The sequence below is a fragment of the Pleurodeles waltl genome, chromosome 1_1 (genome assembly GCF_031143425.1).
Source record: "Pleurodeles waltl isolate 20211129_DDA chromosome 1_1, aPleWal1.hap1.20221129, whole genome shotgun sequence".
Lineage (NCBI taxonomy): Eukaryota > Metazoa > Chordata > Amphibia > Caudata > Salamandridae > Pleurodeles > Pleurodeles waltl.
Window position 1 is genome coordinate 951,172,647 of NC_090436.1, and position 20,458 is coordinate 951,193,104.

The 20,458-nt window shown below is 48.0% G+C and overlaps 1 protein-coding gene across 1 annotated transcript in view; it reads right to left on the reverse strand.

The window, feature by feature from the left end:
* The window catches only part of LOC138289829 (alcohol dehydrogenase 1-like), a 183,499-nt gene extending 180,160 nt beyond the window's left edge, over nucleotides 1-3,339 (reverse strand). The window contains exon 1 of the mRNA XM_069230199.1: nucleotides 3,218-3,339. Within this exon, the coding sequence (XP_069086300.1) occupies nucleotides 3,218-3,235 (18 nt within the window). The 5' untranslated portion in view covers nucleotides 3,236-3,339. The remainder of the gene's footprint in view (nucleotides 1-3,217) is intronic.
* Between the last annotated feature and the right edge of the window lie 17,119 nt (nucleotides 3,340-20,458).

Sequence of the window (20,458 nt, forward strand, 5' to 3'; positions counted from 1 at the left end):
CCGCAGCACCGGCTAACGTCATTCCATTAATAAGGCGCCGGCATGGCACGTTGGAATGGCGTTAGCTGGCGGTAAAAATTTTGACGCACAACTGCGTTGGCGCAGTTGTGTGTCAAAAAGTATAAATATGGGCCTCAGTATCTTAGCTGAACACGCAAAAGTGTCTAATTTTGTAGGCTGAGCTGCACACAGGACAGCCCTTCTCATGTAGCTGGAAAGCTAGCAGTAGCTCACAGGCTACAGAATGGAGAAGCCCGATACACAACTATTCACTATGAATGCACAGCAATTGAATACATTCAATAATTACATTTCACATTTTTGTGGACAAGCTTGTAAAATGTAGTTGGAGCTGTTAACATTTTCTCTGGCTACAAAAATTGTGCATCTACCTCCAAGCCTCAACAAGAAGAATTAGGTTTGGATTTCACCCAGAATAACAAAATCTAAACAAAGGGTGGCTTTCAACATGGCACTGTCATACAAAGACATACACTGATTGTTCGAGTGTCACCATGTTTGAGCCACTTCACTGTAGTATTTCGTATGCTTTGGGAATAGGTAGCTTGGAGAGGAATGTATATTTTGAACTTTACATTGCTTAGTTGTTTTTTGGCCATTGAGAACTAACCACAACATGGAAATGATTCGCTCCTTCTTGATACTTAAATTGCATTACCTAAAAGTGTTTCATCTCATAGCTGAAACACCAACAAGACGAATTGTGTTTGTGATTGCTGAACATCTTTGAGAAATGTCTGCTTTTGACTGGCAAAATAATGAATTCCACGACTCTTTCTTTCGATTACTACTTCACACTGGACTTTGCCTTAGAACCACCGAAACTAAAAAGTGGGTGCTGTGCCTCTGGGGTGAAGTTTCTCAATATTGACAATGTAAATGAAAGGCGTTAAGGAGCAAAGCTGTGCCTTCTAAAAGGAAGGACACGTTTCATGAGAGGAGCTGCATGTCTAGAAAACAGAGTATAGGCCTTTGCCACCAGAGCTACATGCCTAACCTGAACACAACAATTCCACCGTGGCTCCTTACGTCTGCCACTTTCTTGACTCCTGTTCAGAAATTCAAAGATTACATACGAGTATCTGGGTTGGTGAAACCAGGGGTATTTTCTATTAAAACAATCTAAAAGAGCATTTAAATACCGGTTTCAAACATCGGTCTGGTGAAATTTGGAGAAAGGAAAACACTGTTGTTACTGGACTTCGATTACATAAATCACCCAGGTGGATTACATATATTTTCCAAGTAGATTACACAAATTCTATAGGTGAATTACAATAAATTCCCTGGATGGAGTACATAAATTTCCCAAGTAGATTACCTATATTCCCTAGGTGGATCACATGAATTTCCTCAGTGGATTACATACATTGCCCTGATGCATTATATACATTCCCTAGGTGGATTACTTGAATTCCACAGGTGGGTTACAAACATTTCTTACATGGATTATATAGAATCCCCCAGATATATTGCATAAATTCTCTAGGTGGACCACATAAATTCTTTTGCAAGATTACGTACATTCCCTATGTGGAATACATAAATGCACTAGGTGGATCCTATACATTCCCTAGCTGGACTACATAAATTCCCTCAGTGTATTATATACATTTCCAAAGTGGATTACACACATTTTCCACGTGACATTAACGTACACAGAGGTTCTGTTTACCATTTTATTATTTCTTATATTGGAACATCTTTTTTGGTGTGGGCTAAAAGACAAAATAAGAAAATGAATGACTGCCTAAATAAAGGCAACGAAAGAGTACTGTGGGGCATATTTATACTCCGTTTGCGCCGAATTAGCGTCGTTTTTTTCGACGCAAATTCGGCGCAAAACTAACGCCATATTTATACTTTGGCGTTAGACGCGTCTAGCGCCAAAGTATGGGCAAATAGCGTCATTTTTTTGCGTGAACGCCTTCCTTGCGTTAATGAGATGCAAGGAAGGCGTTCCCGCGTAAAAAAATGACGGCGACGCAAATGCGTCGTATTTATACTCCCGGGCAAAAATCACGCCCGGGAGTGGTCGGGTCAAAAAACCCCGCATTTGCGCCACTTTTTAACGCCTGGGTCAGGGTAGGCGTTAAGGGGCCTGTGGGCTCAAAATGAGCCCACAGGTGCCCTCCCCTGCCCCCAGGGACCCCCCCTGCCACCCTTGCCCACCCCAGGAGGACACCCAAGGATGGAGGGACCCACCCCAGGGACATTCAGGTAAGTTCAGGTAAGTATACATTTTTTTTTTTAATATTTTTTTTTTGGCATAGGGGGACCTGATTTGTGCCCCCCTACATGCCACAATGCCCAATGACCATGCCCAGGGGACAGAAGTCCCCTGGGCATGGCCATTGGGCAAGGGGGCATGACTCCTGTCTTTACTAAGACAGGAGTCATGTAAATGGCGTCTGGGCGTCGTTTAAAATGGCGCAAATCGGGTTAAGACGATTTTTTAGCGTCAACCTGATTTGCGCCATTTTTAAGACGCCCTAACGCCATTTTTCCCTACGCCGGCGCTGCCTGGTGTACGTGTTTTTTTTCCACGCACACCAGGCAGCGCCGGTCTGCTTGCGCCGGCTAACGCCATTCAATAAATACGGCGCCCGCATGGTGCTTCAGAATGGCGTTAGCCGGCGCAAATTTTTTTGACGTTAACTGTGTTAGAGCAGTTTACTGTCAAAAAGTATAAATACGGGCCTGTGTCCCATGTGCAAATTAGCGCATAGGTGCAAATTAAAACCGCTCAGCGTTTTTTAACCGAGCCCCTAGTGCGGTGGATGAGCAAACCGGAGAGGCCTCACACACGCATTCCAAAAGATTGCCCACGATTAATAATTCACCACACGGGAAGTGTTTCATCTATGCCTGTGAATGCTACTAATCTATGACGTCCTCAGGGCAAATAAGTCATCAGGTCATTTACTGCCATCCTTACACCTAAGTTCTTTGGGATTATAATATGGAGAAAAATTTGTGCAATGTTTTTGTAGTTCTATCATCTGCCACCGGTCACTGGGATGTTATTACATTTTAATCACTAATCTTATCTGTTGTTTATGGCATGCTTGCAAAGAAGTCTACAAAGCATTCTTAAAATAAGCTCTACACATATCGAAGGCGTTATTTGCCTTTGTGCAAGATCAAACAATAATGGTGTATCCTAAAAAATGTTAAATAAGCATTTATGGCTTACTTTTCCAGCCGTCTCCATGACTATTTCCTGCCTGTAGCTCCGGCCCACCTGAGTCAGACGTGAAGCGCGCGTGGGTAACGTCTAGGATTGCTAGTGTGCCCACTGGCCTTATATACACAATCCAGCAGGGCGCTCCTCCCACAGGCACGTCAGTCTTTTTTGCACTCATTGACGTCTGCTTCTGATAGCCCTGAAAAACCGCAACAGCACATTGATCTTCGACCTGCATTCAAGGGAGTTCACTGAGGGGTAAGAGATAAGTCACCCATTGGTAATGTGCCAGTTTATGGAATCAACATTTAGGTTCCAATCATTCGGCTGTGGTGGGGTCTGCAGAACCTGCTGCATCTCTAAATAAACTGAGCTCCTGGGGCGTATCATGATGGCTTTTGAGGAATAGGGGGAGCAGCACTGACCACTGACAGATTTGTGAGAAAAAATCTGCTTTTATTGCAACAGGTGCACATCATATATAAACTTTGGGCCTTTCCCCTTACAAAACTAAAACCTCTCTATACAAATATGTTATCTATGTTAAACTACCCTCATCCCTAAAAGTCCCTCCCCCCAAAAAAACTTAACCTGCAAGTCTCTACCTCTTCATGTGCTTATTTTCAGCAATTGAGCCCTTTAACCTCCAATACAATTTTCCTGCAGCCCTTAACCCCTAACAAAATCAACTTCTTAATGAACCTTAAACTTCCTGCCTTGTCCAGGCGTGAGCTTGTCTACCTGTTCGCTTTCAGCCTGGACTGCCGCTATTAGCAACAATAAACTTGCCTATCCATGCCAACTTCTCGGCCTCCCGCCACCCAGAAAAGGCCCTGACCGTCTTCATCTGACCCCCGCACTACCCCACCAGAAACTATTGCACATTCAAAACTTTTGCCTGCACATCCTACACCTCCAACAAATACAGCTCCATCTGTTAGTATAAAAGGTCTAGCCCATACCCGCAGAAAAATTAGATGGCATCATAACTAAATTTGTTATTCTTGATTCTACCAATAGCTTTAATTAGAGGAAACAGAAATCAGAGAAGCCATTAAGGGCCTGGTGAGGTGAAAACCCCCAGGCACAGACGGATTCCCAATAGAATTCTATGCCCTGTACATTGAAGAACTGACCCCTAAACTGGTGCAGTTATGTGGCAAGGTACAAAAGACTAAGGCCCGTATTTATACTTTTTGACGCTAAACTGCGCTAACGCAGTTTAGCGTCAAAAAATTTTGCGCCGGCTAACGCCATTCTGAAGCACCATGCGGGCGCCGTATTTATTGAATGGCGTTAGCCGGCGCAAGCAGACCGGCGCTGCCTGGTGTGCGTGGAAAAAAACCACGTACACCAGGCAGCGCCGGCGTAGGGAAAAATGGCGTTAGGGCGTCTTAAAAATGGCGCAAGTCAGGTTGACGCTAAAAAATCGTCTTAACCCGATTTGCGCCATTTTAAACGACGCCCAGACGCCATTTACATGACTCCTGTCTTAGTAAAGACAGGAGTCATGCCCCCTTGCCCAATGGCCATGCCCAGGGGACTTATGTCCCCTGGGAATGGTCATTGGGCATTGTGGCATGTAGGGGGGCACAAATCAGGCCCCCCTATGCCAAAAAAAAAAAAAAAAATGTATACTTACCTGAACTTACCTGAATGTCCCTGGGATGGGTCCCTCCATCCTTGGGTGTCCTCCTGGGGTGGGCAAGGGTGGCAGGGGGGGTCCCTGGGGGCAGGGGAGGGCACCTGTGGGCTCAGTTTGAGCCCACAGGCCCCTTAACGCCTACCCTGACCCAGGCGTTAAAAAGTGGCGCAAATGCGGGGTTTTTTGACCCGACCACTCCCGGGCGTGATTTTTGCCCGGGAGTATAAATACGACGCATTTGCGTCGCCGTCATTTTTTTAGACGGGAACGCCTTCCTTGCATCTCATTAACGCAAGGAAGGCGTTCACGCAAAAAAATGACGCTATTTGCCCATACTTTGGCGCTAGATGCGTCTAACGCCAAAGTATAAATATGGCGTTAGTTTTGCGCCGAATTTGCGTCGAAAAAAACGACGCTAATTCGGCGCAAACGGAGTATAAATATGCCCCTAAATACCTCCTAGATTCCACAAGAGAAGCTCTGATAATTCCACTGCTAAAACCCGGCAAGCCGGCTAATGATAGCAGAGCCTACAGGCTCCTGTCCATGCTGAACTCGGACTACAAGATACTAAGATGCATACTAGCGACAACATAGCTCCCATATATGACGCGCTTAGTCCATACAGACCAGGCAGGGTTCATCCCCACCCGGAACACAGCTCAGAATATCCAACAAGCTATCTGTATACTGGAAGCCGACATCCCACACAAAAGTACTGCGACTATTCTAGCAGTAGACATAGAAAAGGCATTCAACAGTTTAGAGTGGGAATACTTATACGCAGTCCTACAGCATATGGGACTGGGCAAGGGATTTATTAATTGGACGAAACTACTACACACAGACCCTAAAGCACGATTCAGAACTGGGGTCACAATCTCAGAGCAATATTTGGTAGAGAGGGGCACAAGTCAGGGTTGTCTACTCTAACCCTTACTATTTGCATTGGCAATGGAACCATTAGCTACCCAAGCACGAACTGCTACTTGGTATCAGGGACTTAAGTACAAGGATTGACATCACAAAATAGCACTGTACGTGGACGATCTACTTCTGTTCTTACGAGACGCAGGGCCAGAGCTAGAGAGAGCCGAAGCACTTTTGGCACAATTTGGCTAATTAGCTGGGCTACAGGTGAACTGGCAGAAATTGTTTTTGTACCTGCTTTCTGTGAAGAGTGACCCGCCCGAGGAGCTAGGGCATGTCTCCTGGGAACCCCGATGCATGTCCTACCTGGAAGTCAAGGTTTACTATTCTAGGGCGGATATCCTGGAAGGTAATATAGGGAGCACCATTAGGGCATTAAATCCAATCTGGGCTTCTGAAAGTCACTTCCACTATCCGTGGCCGGGAGAATAGCACTTATTAAGATGGTAGCACTGCCAAGACTCTTGTACTATTTTGCGGTCTTACCGATTTGGGTCCCTATTGCGATTTTCACCGAATTGGACTCCTTGATTACAGAGTTCATATGGGGAGCTGGGAGATGCCGGGTGACACTTGCCACTCTGAAAAGACCGCGGGCGGAGGGGGGCCCAAGCGGTCCCAGACTTCGAATCATATTACCTGGCGGCCCAGTTGCAGTGGCTAACCCAGTGGATGGCAGAGCCCGAACGGGTGGGAGGGTCACTGCGACTCCTTCCCTCTCCGAGCTGGCTGGTCTTCTCTTTGGGTTCTCTGGAGCGGACCCATCGACCGCCCTGGAGATCCGGGTTCTTCGCCGATGTTGGAAAAGGTACCTCCCCACACCCTACACACCTGGGATACCGATGATATGGCTTAAATGGCAGCCTCATGCAGGTGAGTGGCAGAATCTGACGACTTGGGAGGAGGAAGGGGCCACGCAAATGGAGGACCTGTAAAGGGATGTCAACCTGATGTCATTCGAAGACTTCTGGCAGGAGTATGACCTACCGCGGGTCACTTCCTGCTGTACCGAGCAGTCACCAATGCCATTGACGCTCATTGGCAGATGGAAGGCATGGAGCCCACACCTTACGAGACCAGCAACTATACAATGACCTCAGATGGCATACACAGAGCCATAACCGGCTTATATAGGGCAATCCGTAAGGGAGTAATGCGCCCCCTGGACGACCTGCGAGAAAAATGGGAAACGGACTTGTGGATCCCAATCCCGGAAAAGGCCTGGGAACAGATATTGGAGAGGGCGCCGAGGGTCTCTAGAAACGCTAGGTTTCAATTTATACATTTTTATGTACTACACAGAGCATATCTCACTCGGAAACGGCTCTGCGACCACCTCTGGGTAACAGATGCTCAGTGTCCCCACTGTGGGGAAGAAGCAGAAGACTTTATCCACATGATGTGGGCCTATCCGCACTTAGCCACTTACTGAAGGGTGGCAACATCCTTTGTGGCAGAGATCATAGAGCGTGAAACCTTTTGCACACCAGCCCATTGTCTGCTGCATTGGTTCCCTCACACTCACAAGAACAAAGCCACTAGTAAATTCCAAGACCTCACATATACTATGGCCAAGAGAGAAATAACAAAGAACTGGAAGAGACCGGTAGGTTCCAATCTCCAATGCTGGAAGAGGGTACTCGAGCGCAGGGCAGAATACGAAAGCCTAGTGTTAAAACGGGAACTCAGACAAGGCAGGGGCTCCCCGGAGATAACTGGTGTTTGGGAACAAATAGTTGCAACATTGCAGGAAGAGACTAGGACACCCCTTATAGAAGCTAATAAGATTACATCATCACCCACCACATGAGACGACATTACACACACAATAGGGAAAGCAGGCAGACCATGGAGTGAGTCGCTTATATGCTTTAAAACTCAGGAACCCTAAAGAGCATAGTGGCACAACACATGCATGGGCGCGTCTAGAATTGATTGGACCATTGTTCGGGGAGGTGGAGCAGCGAGGAGGGTGGGCAAGAGGGAGTTGAATGGCATTACTTTACATTCCATGCTAATTCACTGACAAGAGGAAGGTGTAACTTAACACTAAAGTTCTCGGAAGCCACATTGGGGTTCGGCCTAATCAGAGGGCAGAGAATCCGAAATATCCGCGGACAGAAACATTACATAGACTACCTGGCGAAGAACTGTGGGGCGGATGATATGTTCCTACTGAGTTGACACCAATGTTTGTATACCATACAACAGTTGCAATTATTAAGGGTTGCTTAAAAACACTGGTTGAAATGATAACGACTATACGAATGTAGAGGTATGCCAATTTCAGAAGCAGAATGTATTTGAACCAAATTTCAATAAAATCTGTTGAAAAAAAAAAACCTATGCAGAAAGACTGTGTCCCAAAACTTTTTGTATCCCAGTTGGGTCAGACCTTTTCGCAGGACAGCCAATAGCTGAAATGCCTTCGTGGGCCGGCCATCATCATGCCGGAAAACCAGACCTGTCCTGCCTGGGGCTTTCGTCCTCAGAAAGGTAACCCATTTCACTGAGCAAAAACTAGCCACAGGGTACCTGTGCAGCAAGATGGATCTACATTGACCCCTCTGGTCCATTTTAGACTTATGTAACCACACTTGTAACCCCACCTCGCACAGTTGGACCTCCTCCCAAATCACCCCCTGCCTTTTCTCAATCAATTTTAGAATGAACTGGACCACTTCATCTGTACGTGCCCATGTGTCCTTCCTCCTCAATGCCCCACTGTCCACAAACTCCCCCCAAGCCTCACTATAAGCCTTCCTCATCGACAGGGCCAGTGACTCTAACACCAGCTAAAGCCTCCTCTGTCGCCTACTGACTATAGCTTCTGTGGTATCCTGGTCCTCATTGTGTCATCCAATGTAGGTGTTCCTCTGGGATTAAAAAGTTAACCAAATTATCTTCTGGCAATGACAGGTGTTGAATCAGTCTGAACTGACATTTTTCCTTTTTCGGGACCACTCTAATGGGTGACACAATTAGGTTTTCTATGGGCCAGTCGTCAAAGGGCCCTGACATCCTCCCTTCCTGTATCTCTTCCTCAGTTTGCTTTCACCACATGTTTAAAGGCATTGATTGACTTCAAATTGCTTGCCCACCTCCAGAGCCTTGGACCCGGGTACCCCAGTCTCAAACCCCACATGAATCCCTCCCCCAATAACCTGGCATCATCTGTCTGCTCATAGAGTGCAAACCAAAAAGTCAGGTGGTCCAGCTTAATGGGCGTACAAGCTTTTGCCTCCAGATCCCCATGATCCCCGTCCGCCCCTAAACCTGGAAACTGCTGACTACCAATGGGTCCCTGCTGCTGCTGCCACTGCCCTGATGAACTGCCAGACTGCCCTCCTGCCCTGTAGCAATTAACAAGGGGATGTTTGCCTGTACATTTTAAATACACATGCCAGAATTTGCAATATTCCCTGGTGCACGATCCATTGCTAAAATCCCAGCATACACCACTGTGCCCAGCCTGTCCTTTCCCTGCTTCTCCCCTCCCCCTTTGCCACGGTGGGGTACCTTTGAAAGGGGTGAAACACAATAGGTAACCCACTGGACATAAAGATTGTATTGCCAAACTTCACTGGGCCCACAGTATGGTGCCAATGATCCAGTCCACTTCTCCCCACTTTTCCCCTGGGTCTACTGCCATGTGCGCCCAAAATGGCTCATCATATTGGGCCCAAGCATAGCCCCCATAATTAATCTGTGCCTTTTCTGATGGTGTCCACATATTTAAAAATTGATACACTTCTCTCAGGATATTTTTTGCGGTAGACACTGGCCTAAATTAGAAAAGCTGCTGTCCAATTCTCTATCGTCAAAGGGACCTTGGGGCACTTGGCTAACTCGTACTCTTCTTCCTTGGAGCCCTCCTTAGTCCTGAGTTCCCTATGAAGTAATTACAACATTTTCACGTACTCCCCATTCCAATTTCTTTTTCAATCGCTAGCATGAGTTGAGCCACTAATGGTTTAGAAACTCCCATGTTGGGCAGTTTTTCAATGTTTAACTCCTTATTCTCCTTTTCATTAGTCTTTCCCCCAATTTTCTCGCCCCCCCTTCTCACTCTTCTCCGCTATCTTGGCCTGTGACTCCTGTGTCCCCCTATCTGTACCATGTGGATGTCAACATCAGGGCAGTGCACGCTCTACTAGCGACTGGAATGCAAAAACCCAGCACTTACAAGATAACGTAATTCATGCATTATGCAGATATGCTGTTGTTTAACCTTTTGCATTACAGAGTTTAATACTGAAGATTTATATTCAAGGTGCTTATAAATACTGTTCATTTGCAATGTATTGCTACAGGCTTTCAGAGTGTGTCACGATGTGGTCCCTTTCCAGGGCCTTCTAGAAGCTTTCTCTGCAGTATGACTGGGTGTGGTTTGTGGGCTGGGCCAATACTCTATATAAGGGAGCCAGCCCAGCTCCACGTGCTCACTATTCAGAGGTCCCAGTGCAGAGCAGCAGCAACTTCCTGAGCTCCGGTTCCAGAGCCCTACTTTGATCTTCCAGGCCTTGCCCTTCATTGTGCTGGTGATCCTTGATCAGGGTGGTAAGACGGAGGTCGGGCTGGGCCCCCGATCCCGTTCTCAAAGGATTTCGAGTCCTTGGGCCTAATTTTTATGATAAAAGATTTTACCTTGTGCGTGTGAATGTGCGCTTGGTTTTTCTGGCATTTGTATGTTGATATTCGAATTGGCAAGAAGCGCAATTCATTTCTTGTGTTGAACTCGTGGTATTCAATGTGCGCTGCCATTTCATGGCATTCACATGGTGGCATTTCGAATCGGCAAGACGCGCAATTCATTTCTTGTGCTTAACTCATGATATTCATTGTGCGCTACCATTTCATGGCATTCACGTGGTGGCATTCGAATCAGCAAGACACGCGATTAATTTCTTGTGTTTAATTTGTGGTATTCATTGTGCGCTACCATTTCATGGCATTCACATGATGGCATTCGAATCGTCAAGACGCGCAATTCATTTCTTGTGTTTAACTCGTGGTATTCAGTGTTAGCTATCATTTCATGGCATTCACATGGTGGCATTCGAATCAGCAAGACGCGCAATTCATTTCTTGTGTTGAACTCGTGATATTCAGGGTGCGCTACCATCTCATGGCATTTACATGGTGGCTTTCGAATCGGGAAGACGCGCGATTCATTTCTTGTGCTTAACTCATGATATTCATTGTGCACTACCATTTCATGGCATTTACATTGTGGCATTCGAATCGGCAAGATGTGCAATTCATTTCTTGTGCTTAACTCATGATATTTAATGTGCGCTACCATTTTATGGCATTTACATTGCGGCATTCGAATCGGCAAGACACGCGATTCATTCCTTGTGTGTAACTCTTGATGCTCATTGTGTGCAACCATTTCTTGGCACTTATAAGGTGGCATTCGAATCGTCAAGACGCGCGATTCATTTCCCACAATTAAACTTGATGTTTCAGATCGCTTGCAGTGTGCGCGATCATTTCATGGCATTTGCATATTTTTGTTGATATCAGCAATGTGTGCAATTCATGTTTCTGCATTTTAAAAAAGAACTAAGGGGGTCATTCTGACCCTGGCGGCCGGTAACCGCCAGGGTCACCGACCACGGGAGCACCGCCAACAGGCTGGGGGTGCTCCCGAGGGCATTCTGACCGCGGCGGTTCAGCCGCGGCCAGAAAGGGTAAACCGGCGGTCTCCCGCCGGTTTACCACTGCCCTTGTGAATCCTCCATGGCTGCGGAGCGCGCTCCGCAGCCATGGGGATTCTGACACCCCCTACCGCCATCCTGTTCCTGGCGGGTCTCCCGCCAGGAACAGGATGGCAGTAGGGGGTGCCGCGGGGCCCCTGGGGGCCCCTGCAGTGCCCATGCCCATGGCATGGGCACTGCAGGGGCCCCCGTAAGAGGGCCCCGCAAAGTATTTCAGTGTCTGCTTTGCAGACACTGAAATACGCGACGGGTGCAACTGCACCCGTCGCACCCCTGCAACTACGCCGGCTCAATTCTGAGCCGGCGTCCTCGTTGCAGGGGCATTTCCTCTGGGCCGGCGGGCGCTCTTTTGGAGAGCGCCCGCCGGCCCAGAGGAAATGTCTGAATGGCCGCCGCGGTCTTTTGACCGCGGTGCGGTCATTCAGCGGCGGTACCTTGGCGGACGGCCTCCGCCGTCCGCCAAGGTCAAAATGACCCCCTAAGTGTTAAAATTCTAGATGTTACATTATAAGTCCCTTAATACAACTCCTATGGTGTTCCAGAAAACGTTCAGATTATTTCCTTGTCCTCATGCAAAAAGACTACGGGGTTCATTACAACCCTGGCGGATGGTGTTAAAGCGGGGGTAAGACCGCCAACAGGCTGGCGTTTTTTTTTATTTTTATTATGACCATGGCAGTTACCGTCATGGTCATCCGCCGCTTCACCGTTCCGGCCGCCAGGGTGGAGACGACCGCTGGGCTGGAGACCTGGGTCTCCAGCCCGGCGGCCCTCACAATACCGCCGCCGGTATTTCGACCCGGCTTACCGCTGTGGATTTCCAGCGGTAGGAACCGCCATGAAATCCATGGCGGTAAGCCCTATCAGTGCCAGGGAATTCCTTCCCTGGCACTGATAGGGGTCTCCCCCAACCCCCACTACCCCCCATGAGTCCTCCCCCCACACCCCCCAACCCCCTGCCAACCCCCAAAGGGGGTACACACCCCCTCCCCACCCCCACCCCAACATGCACATACACGCACCCCCACATGCACACACCCCCAACATGCACATACACGCACCCCTACACACACACACATACACCACGAGAACACATACCCGCACACATACATGCAGACATGCACACCGGCCGAACCGCAGACATTTCCCATAGACACAGCAGCACCCCCCGCATGCATACACGCACTCAAACACCCCCTCTACACACTCACACGCACACCCCCATGCACGCACACAACACACAACACCCCCCCACCCCCTCCCCTAACGGACGATCAACTTACCTTGTGCGTTGGTCCTCCGGGAGGTGACGGGATCCATGGGGACATCACCGCCACCAGCACACTGCCACCAAAACACCGCCACACAGAATTGTGGGATGTGATTCTGTGGGCGGCGTTGTGTTAGCGTGGCGGTGGAGGTTGAGCAGCCTCCACTTTCCCGCCGACCGCCAGTGTAGCTGCTGGTGGATTTCCGTACGGAAAACATCGGTACGCTGCCAGCGGTCATAATACGCAGAGCGGAAGATCGCCACGGCTGGCAGTCTTCACCGCAGCGGTAACTTGGCGGTCTTGCGAAAAGACCGCCAATGTTGTAATGACCCCCTATGTTTGATTTTGAAAACATAATTCTAGAGGGTTCTTATGTTTCTAGTAAATGTGTAACATTTCATTAAGGGATTCATTGAGAAGTTGTATTAATCATTCTTAATTTCTTCCTAGGTAACCAAACGTCTTGAGGCCTAGTTATTTAGTCCATGCTTAAGTTATCCTTGGTTACAGTATGACAATGCTTAGAATCATAGTCTAGTAAAACTTTAATGTGATATAATCCTGATATTGTGTGTGTTCAACCTTTTGTTCCCTACAGGTCTCCTTCCCAGCTGTTCCCATCCTAATTCCCCTTTTCCCCTCTTGGACTCTCCCAGTCTCTGTGATTCATCTATCAGAGTCTTGGAGCTGTCTAGTGGTGGACATGTTGGGAACGTGCGCAGACCCCGAGGATCTGGTCTCCCTGACAGTGGACCCACGTCTCCCTCCTTGACCCTCAGCTTCTTGACCGAGCCCATTCTTTGTGTTGTTGGTCCTAAAGGAGCGCTGCTCCTTCATGCCTAGCCCCATGTCTCCCACATAAAAACATTTGCACAGCCATATCGTGCCCCCCCGTCCTGCAATTCCTTTGCATCCACACCGAATGATACCATTGGGGCAGCCATATGCTCGCATCTGCTATCCTTACTTGGCGCCAGGTGCAGTGCCCTTTCTGGAGCCCACTGCTACAACACCTGTCCCCTGTGTTCAGGCACTCCACATCCTCTGTGTTGCAGTTGCCTAGAACCTATGCTTTGTAGGACAGGAATAACAGAACAATGAATATACCTCCGCTACCCCCAATCCGTGTTGCCACCATTGTGTTTCCTGTTCCCTCTGTGCATCATCCTCCACCAATTCCCCTTCTTCCAAGCTCTCCTCATTTTAATCCAGCACCGTATCCTCCAGTTTAGCGCCAACCACATCCTCTGTGGCAGTGTTTGCCGCCTGCTACCAAGGCATAACCATTGCTGTGAAACCTGAGCATTTTTCTTATCTGTGCTAGGGGGCTGTACCCTGCCCTTGCAAACTGCACCTCCGCTGCAGGACACCATGTCCCGTGTTGTAGTTTGCTAGGGGTAGTGCCATACCCACCAGCCATTTGCTCCACCAAAGTCGTTCTAGGCCTTCTTGAGTGATCTTTGCAGTCCCTCGCCTCCATCCAGCTGGTCATACTGGGCCCAGCCTTCTCTTCCCCTTGTGGTGTTGGTGCTGCACACAGCTCCCCTGAGTCCACCATGCCGCCGTACCATCTCCCCTGAAAAAAAGAGGAGCGGCCCATGTACTGGTCCCTATCTCTTGCCCTCTCATACTTGCCCCCGCTTCTGACAACTAAACGCGCCTTTCCAAAGCCCTGTTCTCATCGCCCTGTGTCTTCACTAGCGCCCCCTGCCACCAACACGTCAGAACATCGATCTGCCCTGGCATACACCTTCCTCAGACTCTTTCTCTCTCCTCCAATGATGCACACTACTCCTTCTCCTCTGCTACCCCTGAAAGTTTCATCCTGACCCTGCTCCTCCCCATCACTCCATTACAAGCCTGCTACCCAAACAGTTACAGCCAGAACAAGTGGGGGTTCCTGCATGGAGGTTCTCCAAACCCTTCTCTCTGACTCAGCCTGTATTGTGGCCCCTTGCTGCCATGTGGCAAGATACCTATTGACCCTTAACACCCCCTCTGCCAGGCACTCCTGTGCGCCTGCAAGGACACACTTCAATAATTTCCCCTTGTCCAAAGACATGGAGGCGCATGTGCTTCCCTCCCCCCACTTCATCCTCCCCTGAGCTCAACCTGCCCTGCACGCTCTCTCGTACGCTAGCCCCAAGTGGGTCTGTCAGGGCAAGGGCCTCCTCCACCACTGCCCTGAAGTAATCCTTCTCTTTCCTAATATTCCCCTCCCCCTCATGCCTGCTTTAGTGAGGAGCCCCTCCCTGGCATCTTCCTGCAGTTCTCCATATTGCGCTTGCTAGGAGACTTACGAGCTCCAACATATCTTCCCCCATCCCCTTCTCAGATGCCGTGCACGCATTGACATGTGCCCCGCTCACTGCCCTCGATCCACCAGCCTCATTCGGACCCTCAGTCACCATTCTAGGGCAGGAAACCTCCCTCACTCCTGCATCTCCTGTTTCCAAGGCGCACACAAAGGCACGCACACCACCACGACTTGGTCCCTGTAATCCCCTCTAGGGCTTACACTTGCTACCGGTGCCACGGGAGCAGGCCGACCACGCACATGGTCCACCCCTCGGCTCGCCACTCACACTCTTGGGGCTCCGGAGACAGGAGCGACCCCCTTCCCTTGCGTGCCAGAACAGCAGGGATTAGTAGGAGGGGATACCTTTCCTCATCAACTGTAAAGTGACAGTTATCCCGCCCCGGAAGTGACGTCACTTCCGTTACTGGGACTTCCGGTGCCCCCAGAGAGCCCGCCCCGGAACTGACGTAGGTGTAGAGGTGTCACGTGGTTTGTGACCTCATGGTGTCACGTGTTAGCCATGTGCCAGGGTCCTAGCCCCTGGGTATTGGTCTATGGGCTGTGTAAAATGAAGGCCTTGGTGTTGTGCAAGCAGTTTCAGAGCCTAAGAGGACAGGTCTGGATATGTTAGAAATACAGGACCAAGTGGCTGCTTGGTGGCCCCCTCACAGGGCTGCGAAATGGGCGGGCAGGCCAGACTTCCACACTGTTGGCTAATCCAAAAAGAGAGGTGGTCAAATGGTGCAAAAGCTGTGACATGTGGTTAGCACCATGTGTAACCCGGCAGCATATTAGAGCCGCCAATGGGAGCATGTGATAGTTATAGGTCATAGAGGCATACGCCCTTTTTGAACTGACGAATACATATAAAGGGCTATTAGAGCAACATGTCAAACCATGATCTAACGTTGGAATAGGGTGTCTAGGAAACAAGAAGAGATACAATCCGATAGCCAGAAAAGCCACGGCCTCAGGAGTCAAGAACCCTATCAATAGATACTATCGGACCCTCGCCACGTTGGTGATGGATGAGAATGCACAGCAGACTCAACCTAAAGATGGTGGTTCCGACGTTACTGGGTTGCAAGAGGAACTCTGCCAATGGCTTGAAAACCTCAGCCTCAAGGATTTGACTGGTATCCCCCATCAAGGTTGATAGCAGCAACAGCAAAGCCTCGAACGACGAACTAAGTGATGCAATCAACTTCAACTACACTGAAGATGTTGAAGAAGGTGTAGCACCGCCAAATTTGCCGATCTATGAAGACATGGGTTTTCAAGAGGGCCCAGATCCAGAGGCGAGACTGATGCAACCAGCAACTGTAAATCCAAAGTCACTTATACACCAGTGGACCTGTGTGACTCTCAAGATTTCAGAGGCGTCGCTGAGGGTGGCGAAAATTTTGAGGTTAGTAAAAACTCTATATACAATTATCGTGTATACATCGTTATCATACTTTTAACTAATAGTATGTTTTTTGCTTTCTGTTTGAACCGTAGAAAACAACTGTGGAAAGAGATGCACTAGAGGGGTCTATGCCAAAGGTTAACAATGTAAATTTTTACTGCGTATGCTGTTCCAGACAGTCTGAAAGTATTAAAAGCCAGAACAAAGAGCAGCGTAAGAAATGTGTCAGCACTTACATTAGCATCAATTATGAAAAGGAAACGCCGGGCATACCCTACGACGGCATATGGTCTGTTAAAGGTTTTGTGGCAGCAGTTGTGAACACATGTGTTAAACAGGACTATTATAACTTGTGTTACGGGCATACAATTAACGAGCCACAGCAGGAGGCTCAGGCCTGTCTGTACGAGTCGTACACTGCCAGAACAATTCGGAACAGATTCAGCCGTTTAGACCCGCACAAAGTATATAGGTTGTTAAGGGTGGTGTACGGGCTGGCAGCTGTGAAGTGGTCCACGTCGATATGATTAAGATTTTGGCAGAAACTGTCAATGAGATCCGATACGCTTCTGAGCCATGCACAAAACTGGAGCGCATGCAGGGGTTATGTACCTATTTTGACAAAAGTTTGATAGAAAGGGTCATAGAAAGATGTATGTGTGATATTTATTATGAAAATAGAAGAATTACGTCTTTAGCCCCCTGAAAGTTGTTTAACAAAAATAAATAAAAACAGGTCATGGATAACAGACCATAATGGTGTTACTTAACGCTCCATACTTACTCACTTTTAGGATGAGAATCAGAGTGTCGCGGGGCAAGATGTCTATAAGTTACACCCATGCTACATCTGTATCAGGAGATTGATATATGCGCTGGTTAAAGAGGGAATAGCTGAAATACACCCTGTGACCTTCGCTATCTGAACATTACGGAGCCGGCAGCTGCGCTGCAGTGCAACAGTCCTGTGTGTATCGCCAAATGGTGTATCAACGCATGGCTACCCGCAGCGGATAAATACTGGAGCGCGGCCCGAGACTGGACGTGTGAGTTAAGACTTTCACCAATGACAGGGCTACACTGTGCTTTGGAGCTCATGACTGAAGATTATTTCACAAATAAAGGTCCTATACTGTCTGACCTAGAACTGTATGAACTGCTTAATGCTGTCAGTGTCCTGAGCATCCAGAGTTATAGGAGGGGGGAGCGGGAGGTCATGTCTAGAGCTATTGTGAGTATAGCTATGAAAATATCAAAGCTGGTAACGCTGAGACCTGGTAAAAGGAACAACTTGGAGTAATATGTGTAACATGTGTCATTCTATGTATACGCCGTCATATGACCTCAAGTTGACCAGCAGTCTTTTAGGTTTTTTATGTTTAATAAAACGAGCTTACACAAAACAAATGTCTTTCATTTCGTGGTTGCTTTGTGTGACAGCATGACGGGGGTTGCTTTAAGGAGGCTTTATTACAATGCATGTGAGGTTTGAAGCTTCGGCGGCACGAAGCTCTATTTAGAAGGGCTCGAGTAGAAAACAAGTCTATAAACCGCTCAAAGGTGAAGACATGGTTAACGGTGGAAGAGGCGTATTCGCTCCACAAGCCAGCCAGGAGACATTTTAAGAGGCGGACCACAGTCGTTTGCGCGCAGCTAGATTATCAGTGGCAGGCAGACATAATCAGTCTTCAAGATCTAGCAAAACATAACAACGGTGTGATGTATACATCAACAGTCATAGACGTATTGTCCAAGTATGCCTATGCAGAGGCGTTAAACAATAAAAGTGGTAACATCGTCACTGCCGCCTTTGAAGACATCTTTGTGAGAGGTCGAGAACCTCAAAAACTACAAACAGACGCCGAAAAGGAATTTTTAGACAAACCTTTCCAGAAATTGTTAAAGCAACACGCTGTTCAGCATTTTGTAATGCACACAGAGTTAAAAACAGCGGTTGTAGAGCATTTTAACAGAACTTTAAAATCAAAGATGTGGCGATATTTCACAGCCAACAATGCCTACAGACACGTGGATGTTCTACAGACTTTTATAGATGTTTATAACGCCAATTGCCATAGAACAATCAAAATGGCCCCGTGGAGGTAACAGCTGATAATTCGTTAATGGAGTGGAGAACCGTGTATGGCTGTCGTCTTGCATCAAGGGTCAAGAAACCGGTTTTAAAAGAAGGGGATCATGTCAGGGTTTCAAAGTTGAAGGGTGTCTTCAGCAAAGGCTAGGAACAAACATTCACCGATGAGATATTCATAGTGGAAAGTGTGGAACTTAACGAAGGGGTTTATATTTTCAAGTTGAAGGACTACGCTGGGGAAGAGGTAGCGGGTGTCTTTTACACCGAAGAGTTAGAAAAGGTGCCCTACGATCCGAACAGGGTGAACAGGGTTGTAAAGGTTCTGAAAAGGAAAGGCATCGGAGCTAAGAGACAGGCATTGGTCAAATGGCAGGGGTGGCCTGAGAAATTTAACAGTTGCGTGTTGGACAGCTCGCTGCACGGGGTGTGAGGTTGCGCTGTAAGCACCGCGATGGAGGACTCACCTTTTTATATTACGCTACCATCCAACGCTTCGAAGGGCATGTTCCCCAGCAATCAGATTTCTAATTATACAGTGAAGCTGGAGAAACCTGTGGACTTGAAAGGGCCCTGGGAGGTGGCCCTAACGGAGATACAATACCCTAGAACGTGGAATACATTTACAAAGCACAAGGCTAAAATTAGTATAAAGCGTGAGCAGGACTCTCTGAGCATCCATGTGGGATTTCCTCATGGCCATTACCCAACCGTTTCCATAGTGGTCGACGCCATTAACAAATCTATAGGCAGCATTGAAACATGTGCGAATATACATCTGGTGTCGGATAATGTTAGAAGAAAAGTGTTTCTTCAAGCCACGGAGCTCAGTACAGTGTTTAACTGTTCCGGTAAATTACAAAGGGTTTTAGGGACTGTACAACATGTGAAAAGGCAGGTGCACCCAAACCCTACGTGCCCTGATATTAACGGCGGATTGTATACACTCTACATGTATAGCGACATCGTAGAACCACAGAGGATAGGGACAGTAATTCGCCGTTGTTGAGATGGGTCCTTGTGAAGGAGGAAAATAACACGATGGTTAATATACAACATCACAAACCCAACTACGAGGCAATTTCCAAAAGCCATTTTGACACTATAACCATCTGGATCTACGACGATCAATCAGAGCCGGTGGCCTTTAAATACGGGAAAGTTATTGTTAAGCTTCATTTAAGGCAGCGCCGTGACAGTGACTATTACGCAGTCGCAATGGTCATTATGAAAACGTAAGGGGATCCCTCGATGTACAGGGATTATTATAGAGTTCAGGCCGGTTATGGAGGACCACCGCCCTACTTTCAAGGGGTCCCCGTTATGTACGGTGACAGATTGAGGGGCTTCTTTCGGACTTTGTTTAGAAGAGCCATGCCATTCTTGAGATAGGGATACGAAATTGCAAAACCTCACATTAAAACCGCTGCCTCAAACACAGCCCATGATGTTGTGGGCTCTGTAACATCGGCTGTCGCCGAGTGCATGAACAAACAACCCCAGGAAGGAGCAGGGTTGTTGTACAAGGCGCGCGCTGGTGTTAAAAGGAAGCGAGGGTCTTCGAGGCGTAGGGGTCCGCCAATGCCCTATAAAAAACAGAGGACTTCTTCAACAGGCCCACACAAAAGTAGAGTCGTAAGACGGAAGAGATCTTCCAAGAAGAAGAAGAGACTGCGTTCTAGTGCAAATATTTTTTAAAGCCGCTATCATGGCCTTCGTACACTGTGCCTCGGGTGAATGTGCCAAATCAGAGCTAGATCTGTTTTCTCTTAAACCCACACAGACCAGCATTGACAACAGTTTTTTCATGGAAGTATCGCCTCTAGCCGCTCTGACACCTCTGGCGCCGGTAGAGTTGTATGTATCAGGGTCAACGGATATGTAT